At 39.1% G+C, this 14,069-nt stretch overlaps 1 protein-coding gene across 1 annotated transcript; it reads right to left on the bottom strand.

The window, feature by feature from the left end:
- Nucleotides 1-93: 93 nt before the first annotated feature.
- LOC121911223 (carbohydrate sulfotransferase 12-like) lies at nt 94-9,371 on the bottom strand. Its single transcript, XM_042432525.1, has 6 exons — nt 9,177-9,371; nt 4,653-5,306; nt 4,292-4,434; nt 2,268-2,396; nt 1,913-2,105; nt 94-730 (listed from the first exon to the last, which is right to left on the bottom strand). The coding sequence occupies exons 2-6, from the start codon at nt 5,199-5,201 to the stop codon at nt 458-460; spliced, it is 1,287 nt and encodes a 428-aa protein (XP_042288459.1). The 5' UTR covers nt 5,202-5,306; nt 9,177-9,371; the 3' UTR covers nt 94-457.
- Between the last annotated feature and the right edge of the window lie 4,698 nt (nt 9,372-14,069).

Raw genomic sequence — 14,069 nt, forward strand, 5'->3', positions numbered from 1 at the left:
AACTTCTTTTACTTCAGAAAAATTATCTGAATACTTCTTTACTTCTTCCACCATTGATTAAAACAACAGTAAAGTCAGAAAAAGAAAGTCAAACACTTATAAAAACATTTTATTCCTCTGCAAAATATGTCCCTTCAGAAATGTCAGCCAACACTTAGCTCCAGTCCTTCCCCCATGACTTGTCAAAATACTGCTCAAAGTGCTTTAACATGAGGCAAAGAGACTGTGATTAAGTACCTTGTACATGAGTGTGCTTCAGAAATGAAAGAATGACAAACAGAGACAGGTTGAAGCACAGAATAAAATAATACTGGCAGGCACTTCTGTCGTTTGAGGTATGCACAAACAAATGAAACAGACAGCAACATCTTTTAAAGGCATATACTGGCTGTGCGTAGGTAGGTGAGGTGTGGGCTCTACACACAGTGCAGCGCCCAGGCCTTTGGCTCTTTTAGATCTACTGGTGGAGCACGCTGTCAGGTTTGGGATAACCAAACAGCTCAAAGTCTGGTTTATACAGCTCATACAGTTCTTTCCTCATTGTAATGGGAATCTGTGCAAACCAGTCCCTTTCCCAGCTGGCTGCAGTTCGGTTTCGAGCCCCAGACGGGAAGCGGAGGAGATGATCCACTTTCAGAAGCTTCAGCAGGTGCTCAGCATCTGTTTCCAGGGTTTCTAATCGCCCAATGAAGTCATACTTCACCTGGCATGGATGGCACAGACGGTAAACCTGAAACACACAAAAAACAAGGTCTAAACTTTTAAAACTGCATCTGTTTGTGCGTTTGTGATTTTGTGTGTCTGCCATGACTGTTTCTACCGTGTGTGTGTGTGTACATTGTGTGTGTACGTACTGTGTACTAGCATAGATGAAAAACAGGTTGCACAACTCTACTTCTGTTCTGTGTTTTATTAACCCAAACGTTGCCTTCTTCGGTGTGCACCTAATCTAATTTTTATTACTTTAACAGACTTCAATTTCTTATGGCTCTACAGGTCTGCACCACAGTATGTGTGTGTGTGTGTGTGTGTGTGTGACCTCTCTGAAATCACCATCATTTAGATGCTGTATTACATTATCTGTACATCCACAAATCATTAACCTTAACGCCCTCTGTATATACAACTCTATTTATATATATTCAAGTGAATGGGAAGGTGTGTCCCAACTTCTAATCTAACACACTGTATCTAATCTACAAAGCAGAAATAACACAAAAAAACAGAAACAAAACATGAAAAAATAAAAATAAAAATAAAAGAAGATAGGATTTCTCTTCAATTAAGTGGTCTATACTGAAAAATACCTGCATGCAGACAGACACACCACTGAATGTTTTGAGTGTGCTGCTGATGGATGCAATTGCCCCATAATGCAGCACATGACAGAAAAGGAAGAGCTGCTCACAGTCTGAAAAAAACTGCATAAGATTCGAACAGTGTTGTGGTCGCTCTAGTTGCAGCTGACACAAAGAAATTAAGATATACATTTGTGGAAATAACACGTTTATCTGCTCTTTGTGAGGTTTTTTCAAACTTGAAATTAGCAGTGATGTCACAAGTTAACATCCATTCATGCATCGTCACCAGTGCAAAATGGTTGAATTATTTCTTGCACACAAACTGCAAAAATAGAGTCAACATTAGTACAGAGTGTTTACTTCATAGCAGTAGTATGTAGTATGGAATTAAAGGGGGACAGGAGCAACCTCATGTAAATAAAGAGTTCAATTCAGTTCAGTTCATTACACTAGTATGGTCTTTTGAAAATAAATGTAGAGGTGGCGGGTTTACTGTAATAGAGACAGATTTTGATCTGGGATTTCATTAAATTCAATTACATTTTATAAATGAAGTCAAAATTTTAAATGTAGTCTTGCATGTGTGTCATGTGCCTTTGTGAGACAGATACCTGCCGCCAGTGTTCATTGAAGATACTCTCCTTCTCAGTCTCTGGATCCAGCAGATATGTGATAAACTGCTGAAAGGTCGGTTTGATTCCTGCTGCAAACGCCTCTGCTGCAGTTTCTGGCAAACTCCCAGACACGTTACCATAACGACGCAGCATGACTGAACCAAACTGCCGGTAGAAGTCCTCGTTGGGTCTTACAATCCAAGACAAACACAGATAACACAAACTTTAATAATTTAAGAATCATAGAACTGCTGTTTCATCAAAAGTGAAGCACGTTCCTCTGCCTCGACCCAGCACACAAGCACACAAACACACACACTCTCTTTCTACCCATCCATTAACAGACACACACCTTCCAAACTTGTTCCTGAAGGCAGAGATGAGACGTACAAAAGGGTCTCGTACAAACAGAAACTTGGTGTAGTGCTGGAGCTTGAGTGCCATCAGGTGGCGGGACAAAGAACCATAATGGCGCCAAAACCTGGTAAAAGACACATAGACGCACACACAAACACACACAAACACACACACACATACGCAAAAATATCATGAAAGATCATCTGTTAGTGTTATTGGATTGCAACCTCAGTTGTGATTGTGATGTTTGCAGGATCAAAATCCGTATGTTCAGTTTGCTTAGTTCAGTCTGTTCAGTTTCATACAGGAGTGAAAACATTTGTCACTAAATGACTCAAGAACAGAGCCAGATCTGTCTAAAACGTGAAAAATATGTGTCTTGTACAACGACGCAGATAGGAATAACACTGGATCGGAAACTCATATCCAAACACAGACAGCTCCCGAGGGGCAGAGAAAGATCTGCCTGTACTGCAGCACCAAGCTCCGCCTGTCGTTTCCACTCTCCTCTTCCAAGTGTCAACTCAGTAAATAACTCCTTTCGCTTGCACATAGTTCAACTCACAGCTTTAGTATAACTCAATATCGAAGTGTTATGCAACTTTTCATTAAATAATTCCCTTTGAAAAGCAGTTAAAACAAAAGACAATACACTGCTGCAGAGACCTCCTAGATACATGCATGAGTTTTAGAAACTAAGCTTTGTTAAGTTTTAAATAAATAAATGATTACTGGGATGTTTCTTGTAATTGTTAAACTGGAATTTTTAGAAGTGAACCTCACGTTCATTACAGAATTGTTAAGTTATCTCATGCCTCTGGTTTAACACCCCGATTTATGGGTTCATTTGTCTATCTTATTATTGTGGGAGTGAGTTATGTGCTGTGTTTGTGGCTGTCCAGTTTTCCTGTTTAGACACATTTTTTGGTCTGCCTGTTTTGCATGTTGATTTGTTGGCCAGATGTTTTTTTTACTGAGCTGTTAAAACATTTTTAGTTCAGACTTGGCTTCTCTGTGTATTTGTAGGAATGTGGTTTGTGTGTAAGCTTTATGTTTTCTAAAGAAAGAGAGTTTGTCTAATTTTGGATCTGTTGCCTAAATATACAGGGTAAAGTGCTCTTATTAATCAAAAACGTTTGAGATTAGTCTTGATATAGGCGTCAGTCGTGTATTTTGGTCCAGTGCTGTCAAAGACTTAATGTAATACATAGATGTTCTTCTTTCTGCTACTCATTAAGTAAAAATGATAATATTTTGTGTAAGCGCTCCCATCTTTCTAAACTGTGCAACTGTTGAAAATATTAAACCCGTTTAGCTGCTTCAGTTTCAGAATCCTGGTACTGTGCACGCTGACTCACTGTCAAATACAATGGAGCCATCGTTAGTGTTATTAGTAACATCTGTGCTTTTTCCACTATGACGAGTAACACACAAAGTTCACATCCCCTGTGATTGTGAAAAGATCAAAAAATCCCGCACACAGTCACTTTTGGTGATTTCCTGCTATGAGAAGTCAAAATGTTCATTTTGAAAAAGTCCTGTTAGGGTACAGAAGTCATGTCCTCAGTACAGTATCTGGAAATTTGGGAATTTCAATGTCCTGAGGAGGATTTTATATTGTATAAAATTACACACATGGTAGATTTTGAGGGATTTTTCACATGTTTTTTTAGTTCTTAATATCTTAAAATGTGATTTTTGTATTTCTCCCACCAGAATTATATTCAGGCAGCGTGGAGAAAGATTTGAAACAGGATTTAGGGAGTTAGAATTTACATTTAATATTACTGAGCGGTTAAAATGATAAATAAGGTTAAAATAATAACCAGAAAATAATTTAAGCTTTTCTGGTGGCTAATCAAACATTTCTTCAGGGGTGATTTTTTTCTTAAATCCCTGTCTAAAAGTCTATATATCAAAACCTATTTGATGGTTTTGATCAATTATTATCAACTTTACTCAAGTCCACAATACAACTGCGAGTATTTATATGTACTTAATTGTGTGTGTGTTTCATACTTGGCAAAGGTGAGGTGCAGAGAGGAGTTGTGTACGAGGTCAGGAGGTACAGCCTCTGGGTCAGTGTAAGGTTTTCCTGAGGAGGGCGAGATCAGAGACTGAGACAGAACCACCATCACTCTCTTCCAGTTGGTGCAAGCTACCTGAACGGAGAACAATAATAGAAAGAAAGAAAAGGTGAGATGTTCAGACAGACGAGATGAGGGACTATGAACGTGTGTCAGTGTGGATGTGTGTATTCACCAGCTGCAAATTGCTGGTGGGAAAATGGAGAACTGTGGTTTACATTCTTGCTATTTTTCTCACACAAAGAAAACTAAACAGCCTCCCACACAAATACACACACAGAAGACAGCTGTACCTTGGGAACGTAGCAGTAGATAATCTGGTGTGTGTCATCCACTATCAGGTGATCCAGCTCCCTGTTGGGGATCTGCTCAAACGCCCGAGTTCTTCCAGGAAATTCCATTGTGTCCTTTCCTGAACACACATCCATGATGCTCTGCTTCCTCGCCTCCTGCTCCCTCTTGTCGACTGAAGCACGACTTGTCTCCTTCTCCTCATCCTCCCTTGTTTCCTCCTTCCGCTTCTCTTGTGTTTCCTTTCCCTTCTTCTTGTCTTTCTCCTCCTCCTTTTCAGCTGTTCCTCCTGTGTCCTCGGGGACACGTGTCGTGCTGGATATGCTGGTGGTGGTGGGGACTACGGAGGAGGAAGTGGTCCTGGCTCTGCTGGTGGAGGGAGAATGTGAAGGGTCTGCAGTCGTCGTCTGAGGGTAAAAATAAGAGTGTTTGGGGTCCTGCAGCGGGTAGAGGTTGAAGCCCCTGACGTCATCCCAGTAAACGATGATCACCAGGATCATAAACAAAGACCCCACGATGAACGCTACTCGTAGACCCCGCCAGGTTCCCATGGTTATACTAGATCCAGAGCCGTGATTGGTGAAGACAAGAGGTTATCTCAGCTCCATGGTCACCATCTATCACGGAAGGACCCACTTCCTGCTTGCCAGCTGCAACTGAAAGAAACAGGAAATGCGATTTAGCCTAAATGAAGTAAAAGGAAGTACGGACTGGTGTTAAAATAGATATTGGGTATGAGCAAAAACAGAAGTAGAGTGAGATTTCGGATTTATTCTTTAAAAAAAACAGGAAGTGGTGTCATATACTTCACCAGTGGAGGAGGGCACATTCATTTAAGTACAATTGTGTTTATTAAATTAATTTCATCCTACTTTATACTACAACTCCACTGCATTTAAGAGAGAAGTATTGTACTTTTTCAATGGGGGGTTCAGGATCTTGCCCAAGAACACTTCGACATGCGGATCTTCCGATTAGTGGATGACCTGGTCTACCTCCTAAGCCACGGTTTATCAAATAAGATGCATTGTTACAGATGAAACTACCCAACAGCTTATAAAGTAGTTTAGATTTGCTCCACCTCAACCAGCTAAAACATTACACCTTAAAGCATGACTTTGAAACTTTTAAATTCATAAAAAGTCAAACTCAGTATAGTGGGTTTTGCTGATAAACCTTACTTGTTCTGGTTGGACCAGTAGCTAATGGTGGCTAATGTTAGCAAACTTTGGGTAGATGCAGCTGTTTAATTGACAATAATGAGTTAGTTTTGTGACTTTCTTCTCTGATGGTGCTTCTGTTACACAACATTTTAGCATTTACTACTATCTCATTACCTCCACTTGTGGTGACAGTGGCTGCTGTTCAGTAAACGTTACATAGACTATTGCTAAGATCTCAAAATGTCTTCCACCAACTCAAAATATCGTAACATTAGCAGATCCATTTAGTTACAAAAAAGCAATTCAATAAAGTATATTTAATTACACTTATAATATCATATCATAAGTGTATAAAACAGTTACTTTATCACCTTATCACACAACAGTTAACTATAACAGATCTATCCTACATGTTCTTTGGTTACACACAGATACTGCCAGGTTACCATGGCAACAACAAGCCATTGTGCTAAAATCAATGGTTGAGTGACACAAAAAAAACATTAAGACGGAAAAAACTAAATATAACATACTGACATTATAACCTGCACATACGGTATGCTTTAACTGAACCTCAAACATGCCAATAATCATTTTTCACAGCAGACATTTTGACTTGTGTCTTTGTAGAAAAAAACACAGGTGTTAAACAATGGCTCCATTAATTCAAGTGTCTAAATAAACCTTTGCATATATTTGCCATATCATGATATATATTGATGGAAATATATATCATATTATAAAGATTTCAACCCTATTAATCTATAAATCAACTCATATTGATTATAGGAAGATAATAACAACCAAAGAAACAAAAAATAATACTTTTCTAATCACTTAAATTGGTAAATTAGTTTAGCCAATCAAGTTTAAGTAAACTGTAACTCTCAAATACAACTTTAATAGTTACAGCTTCACAAAAGCTAAGATTTCCTCATCTCCTGTTTTATATGAAGACTTTATTTTCTTTTTAGCCAACGTATAGCAGTGGTAGGATGTAACTATAAGTACTCATGCACCTAAACACAATATTCAGGTACTTGAGCTTTACTTGAGAGTATTTCCATTATATGCTACTTTATACGTCTTTATTTCAGAGATAAATATTGTACTCTTTATTCTACAACATTAATTTGAGAGAATATTATTTGAGATAGTCCCTAGTTACTTCAGATTCAGATTTTACATTTTAAAATGTTGTGGCTGGATGAGCTGAAGTCAGTAATATCATATCATATCATATTATATCATATACTGTATGTTTTTTTAGGCGATCTAAAACCTTAAAATGCAAAGTAGTAGCCTGCACTATACCATCACTACTAACACTTAGACTAGCACCATTCTGTTCATAAGTACTTTTACTTTTGATATTTTAATTACATTCTTACAATACACAGGACTTTTACTTGTAATTGAATGTTTTTACTTTATGATAGGCCTATTGCTTTTACTTTTGTTAAAAGATCTCAATTAGGGCTCCAACTAATGATTATTTTCTCGATTAATTGATTAGTTGTTTGGTCCATAAAACGTCAGAAAATGATGAAACATGTTCATCACAGTTTCTAAAAGCTCAAGATGCAACTTAAAATCTCTTGTTTTGTCCTGATAAAAGTCCACAACCCAAAGATATTCAGTTTACTTTCATAGAGGACAAAAGAAAACTGAAATTATTCACATTTGAGATGCTGGAAGCAGAGAATTTGGATTTTTTTTTTCTTAAAATATGACTCCAAACAATTATCAAAATAGTTGAGGATTAATTTAATAGTTGACAATTAATCGATTATCGTTGTAGCTCCAATTTCAATATCATTCACGACTGGGAAAATATACATTTAAGACTTTAACCTTTACATACTGTTCAGGGTTTTACCCATTTTTACATTTAATAGCTGTAAAAACATGCTGTACACATTTCTTTTAGCCGGACTTTTCCTAATGCAACCCAGAATATACAAAAATGGAAATAAAATGTATGAATTTTTTAAAAATTTTGTGCAGCTGATGTACAAATGTGACTCGTATTTATAAAGAAAAATCAAAAATCACCATTCAAACATGTTGTTGTATTCTTCACATTCTCCTGGACCATAATATAGTGAGACTGTGAATGTCTTTCCTCCATAAATGAATATAATACACTCTGTTGGCTCTCTGACAGCTTCGTTAAGGACTAATCAAACATATATTAATGAGGTATTTATAAATGTGAAATAGATTTGTGGTTCAGAAGGAGATTAATGATGAGTCAGAATATGAACAGTATGTGAGGGTTAACTTCAACTCGTGATGAACATTAGTCTTTTTTCTCACCTTTTAAAGTGTAACTTGCTGTAACTGTTACATGCTATATGGTATGTTTGTGTTTTTGAGTGTGAAATGGTCCAGGGGCCGTGGGAACCTCGGGCTCCTCTCTGGGCGCTCAGCTGTCACAGAGATGTGAACAAACGGGGCTGTGGGGGTGGAAGCAGCTTCACTTCAGAGCCTGCTGGAGGGTTTACACCCCCTTATTGTCTACCCCATAAAAACATCTGCTGTTGGGGAAAAATCCTGGAAAAAATGACGGCCCCCGATAAAATAAGTAAGAAAAAGAAAGTCTGAGGAGGGAGGAAGAGAAACGCAGGAAAAAAAAAATCCATCAGCTCATATGTTGACAGAGAAAATTGTTGTCTTTTCTCTGTGGTATGTCTTTCCACGTTTTAACTCTAAACTCCACGTTGACTGCATGGGGCTATTTTGAGAAAGCAGGACATCCACAAACTCTTGGCACACGCCTTACACGTGCGCACAAACACGCGCAAAAGGGGAAAAAAAACTATTATAAATATTCCCATATGAACTTAAAATGTGTCAATAATAAGTTTGCAGAGCAGGTTTTAGCACTGTTTTTGTTTTCAATACGGTTTCAATTTTGTTTATAAAAGGGGCTGTTTTGGGTTTTTTTTCCTTTTTTTTTTTTTTTTTTTTTGAATTATTTCTCGTAAACTAACAACCACCACCTCCTTCTGATCGTCGGTCGGAAAACAGCCTTAATTTATACAGTACACAGGTTACAATGTGCCCTTTCACTGTCCCTCTCTCTCTCTCTCTCTCATGCAAGAGGACACTTTCCTTCACCTCCACTGCAGCAGCCGAGAGAAAAGCTTGGAGTAATTTTCCTCCACAGGCTCCCTCTTCTTCCTCTCACGAACCTTTTCATCTGGTTCTCTTTTGAGGTGGAAGAAAGCCCGGTTCTGTTCCCTTTATGCGCCTCACACCGGGAGCATCACGGCGACACTTAGATCAAAGCCTGTCTGGTCTCTCGGTGTATAAAAAAAAATGTTACCATAAATCTGATTCTTGTGTGTTTTATCTTACCCGGCTGATGAGCTCCATGGTGCCGGGCGGTCAGCTCCTCTTTGTCGGCTGCCTGGTGCGGTGTCCCCCTCCTCTCTCTCTCTCTCTCTGTCTGTGTGTCCGTCAGCCCGGTGATGAGACCGGGTGGGCACGACGGGACTGACTGTAGCGGTCTGCACTCTACACAGACTGGAGCAAATTCTCGCGAGATTTGGGGGATAGCAGCCACCCATACCACCCACCCAGCCATACCCCCGTTTTACACACACACACACACACGTTTATTTAGGTCACTTTTGGGGACATTACATTGACTTACATTCATTTCCTGGAGACTTATCCTGACCTTAACCATAACCATTACATGCCTAACCCTAAACCTTAACTTAACCTTAACATAACCCTTAACTTACCTTAACTTTAAAGCAAGTCTTCACCCCAAAATTAATGATTTACGTTGAGGGGACTTGCTGTTTGTCCCCATAAGGGAGGTGAGTCCCCACAACATGACTGTGTAAACAGATTTACGTCCCCACAACATGAGGAATACCACACACACACACACACACACACACACACACACACACACACATTGCCTGGATTTAGGCTGTGAAACCATAGACCCACCCACGCCTATGACTATGACATTAGTCCTGTGGTTCCCAAAGTGAAGCTCCGGGACCTCCAGGCGGTCCCTGAGGTGGCTCCTGCAGAATTAGGAATGAAGTAAGGTCAGTGTTGATAAACAGCAGTGTTTATTAACACATATTAGGACTCTGTGGAAGCTCATTTATGCCAGAAAAATAAAAAATAGATGAAAACTATGCATTATAGTTTTTTCTGTCTATGTCAAAAATAAAAATAGGCTAGCACAAGGTATTAAATCAAAATTGTAAGATAAAATTTAAAAAGATAAGGCAAGGCAAATTTATTTATATAGCCCAACTCAACACCATCATAAGCTACAGCCTCACACTCTCAACATTTTAAGTAAGGTAGTATTTAATGTTGTTGTCTTCTGCATCACAGGTGTTTCTATTCTTCTGGTAACTCAAATCAAAGTGTATATGCTCACCTCTTATTTTTTTTCAATCATAAAACTCTAAGCAGGGCATTATCCATGTTTGAATGAGGGCCTCTTAATGAGTATTTATAACATCTGTGAGCTGATGGGAAAATGACAGGGTGGTGGCTGTCTCCACATCATAAGAACCAGGAGTGAAGGTTAGGATCACACTGGCTGTGTTGCTCAAAAAGTCGCACATTTGAGAGAATGTATTTTGCCCAGAAAATAGAAAGTATTGGATGGTGCCACAAGTGCATCAGATTTACAGTGTGACCTCCTCAACAAGATTGAGGACCTGGTGGATCAACATCTGGATAAATCACCGTCATCTCAGTCTCACCACGTTGTTTTTAAAGGTGCAGTGTGTAGGATTTAGTGTCATCACCGGTGTTTGGTTTGTCCGTTCTGGGCTACTGTAGAAACATGCCGGTGCAACATGGCGGCCTCCCTGGAAGAGGAGCCGCTCCCTACGTAGACATAAAAGGCTCATTCTAAGGTAACGAAAACACAATGACTCTAATTTTCAGGTGATTAAACACCAATTAAAACATACTTATGAATATTATATTCTATTTCTGCCAAATCTGTGTCGCTAGATGCCACTAAATCTTACACACTGGTCCTTTAACTCACAAGGATAATTTACTGCATGTGACAAATCGACAACATTAATAAGTTTTTAAAACCAAAAGGCAGGCCACAGAATCACAGACGTCTATTGCTGCAGCATTTTAAATTTGAATCTTGGTTCAGACGGCATGTGACCGTCAAAACACATTTGGGGACAAACGTGAGCATAATGTCCTTTATGAATAAGTCATTATTTGACTGTTCAGTTCATTTCGACAAACAACACAGAACGAGTCTGTACAAGAGAGAGGACACACATTAGGGGGTTAATGAGGTTAACAATCTCTTTGCAATCTGTAGTGTCAATATTCTCACTGTGTCTGTGCTCACATTTCCATTAGGGATTAACCATGCAGACTAATGAACCTAAATGACACTGGCGCATCGAGAACTAACTGTTCCCTGCATGTTGAGTCTCTGCAGAACTGGTCTGTCTTAAAACCAATTTGTCAGAGAAGCAACTGTCGGATGTGAAATTCACAATTGTAATGTAATTATTGACTTTGGTCAACCTGCTAGAAAACTTTGACTTCTTAAGTCTTCAGAGCAGTTTATTTATTTCTGACAAAAGAAATTATACTGTATTTTACTCTCTGAAAAAGTAGGATAAGGACAAAGATGACTCGATAAATGTATGACAAAAGTCAAACAAGACATTCACCTTAAAGGAGCAAGGAACTTTCATTTTGTGTTGATTTTGGAGCCCCTTGTGGACAAAAGCGGTAGTGTTTCCTGGAATGAAGACTGCATTTCCCATGAGCACCACTGCCTGGTGTTATAAAGATCTTGGCTGGCGTGTGCTAGCTTTGTTTTGGAAGCAAGTGAAAGAAAGACGCAATACTATTTTCTTTTTTAAACACAGCTGTTTGCAGGATGCATAGTGATGAGGTAACATATCTGTTTGTGGCTATGTAAGATTAATAATTGTAATATGACGATGGTGAAGTAAAGATAACTTTCAGTAGCATTCATACACCTCGGTTACATGTAAGGCTGCATTTACACCAAATCCGGCAATGTCGCACCTTCCAGCAGGGTTGTGCGGAGGTGTGGGTGTGTTTATTTGTGCTTTAGAACTTAACCAGAAAATAACGTTTTATTTCTGTGATTCACTGCTTTGTTCTCGCTACCGCTGCTCCCTCTCTTCATTCACTCTCTCTCTCGTCGTGCTCACTCAGTTCACTCGTGCTGTCTCTCTTTTTCTCTCGGAAAGCCCAGACAAGTCTAACTTTACTTTTAACGTTATCAAACAAAGAAAAATCTCCTCCCCTCGTCCTAGTAACGTCTTTGTACTCCCTCATGCTACAATGCTACATGTAATCGAAGGCTCTTCCGGTCTGCGTTTCTTCTGATTTTGCGGGGAATCCGACCTGGGAGCAGGCATTTAGGATAACTATATAGAAATAGCCAATCTACTCGCTGAGGGTCTCGTTTGCTGATGTAGATCGTATAGAGGCATCATGACACTGTTTCATAACCAGTAAAAAACTCCTTGTAGTTGCGTTAATGATAGACTAGCTATCCACAAGAATAGAGGAAGAAACCCATGATCATCATAATCATGGTTTGCGTAAACTCTTTAAGGACCACAAACCTCATTTTTAACTATGGTGAAAGCTCTTCACCTCAAGAGATTTCACAACGATCTAAGCAGAGTAAATTCTCCTAAAGCATATTTTTTTCTAACAGTTTATAGCCTTAAAGGACCATTTTGCCGATTTTATCTCTAGCTTTCCAAATTAGGGATATAGTGTGAAAAACACCTGCAGTTGTTGCCGATGTTCTCTGTGTCTCTGGGGCGCAGAGCACCAGTGCCGTCGTTTGACATGTACAGTGACGTAGCGGGGGGAAGGAAGTACTACAGGCCTTCAAGTGGTGCTTTCAAGGACGGTCAAAGGTGGGTCTCCTAAACACTCTGCCTATCATGTTACGTCAGGGAAAAGCAGACATTGAAATATTATACTACTAACTAGTGATGACACAGCATGATACACAGCTGAATATTGTGCTGTGGAATCAGATGAAACAGAGGGCGAAGGAGGAAGTGACCACCAGAGCTACGTCACAGTGGCAGTGAAAAGAGAAGCCCTGCAGCAGGAGAAGCTTTGCAGCATCGACTGGTGACCACTGAACGCTGTGTGTTGGTAAACCTGACTGTTTTTTGACAGTTTTTAACCCCTTCATCTACAATTGTTTCCCAAACCAGACTGAAATGAACTCTGGCAGCTCTGGCTCTGGCTTGTGTGTCAGTAAGTTTGCATTGATCCACATAACTGACTCCAGCGCGCCATTTGTATTATGATCTGTGCACACCGATACGATATATCCAGACTTCTGAATGAAAATAAGCCTCAGTAAAGAGATATAACACTGTTCACTAACTTTGTCTCTGCTTACCAGCCGCTCTGCTGGAAAACATTCTCACCTTCTGCATTCAGCAAACACACTGCCAGTAGCTGATTGGACGGGATTTGTGCAATGCATTCTGGTTGTTGTAGGATTCCCCTATAAGAACAATATGGGGAATCTACAGCCTTTTTCTCAGTTTTCTCTAGTCATAGGGCACCAATTTCAAAAATAATTGCATATTTCTACTACATAGGTGACCTAGTTTTAAGAAATCATCATATTCACAGCAGTGAAGTTTCCCTTTAAATCTCAGTTTCACCATAAATGCTGCTTTAAACCTCACAGTGACCTCTAGTAGCAGTTAGATGACACAGATGAACTTCTCTTAAGACAAAACAGCCTCAAAGTGTATAGAAGGTAAATGAGGAATGAGGCTAATTAACAAACTTATTAGACTCTAGGAGCAAAATGTGAAGGTGATTTCAGTAACACCAGTCTACTTCATTTAATTGACAACTTTGAATAAATCCTGATTGGTGAGTTTTGATAATACAAGACCAAGCAAAACAAAAATGAATCAAATACTTGTTTGATCAAACATTCTTGGCTGCCCCTGAATAGAGTCCCATGAGTATGTACTTTCTTTCATAGTTGCATTTGTAAATATTAACGGGTACGTGTGTCTTGGATAGAGCTGGTGTACCATGTTTTACTTTTTGCTGCGTGATAAAAATGCTTCCACGTGATCAAACATCAAAAAACCTGATCTACGAAAGTGCTAATACACATTGTCAGTACAAATTATTTTCCCATTTTGGGGTAAATTATGCTCTCCATTTACAGATATTATGATGTATTGTAGATCATTA

Source organism: Thunnus maccoyii, chromosome 2 (genome assembly GCF_910596095.1).
Source record: "Thunnus maccoyii chromosome 2, fThuMac1.1, whole genome shotgun sequence".
Classification (NCBI taxonomy): domain Eukaryota; kingdom Metazoa; phylum Chordata; class Actinopteri; order Scombriformes; family Scombridae; genus Thunnus; species Thunnus maccoyii.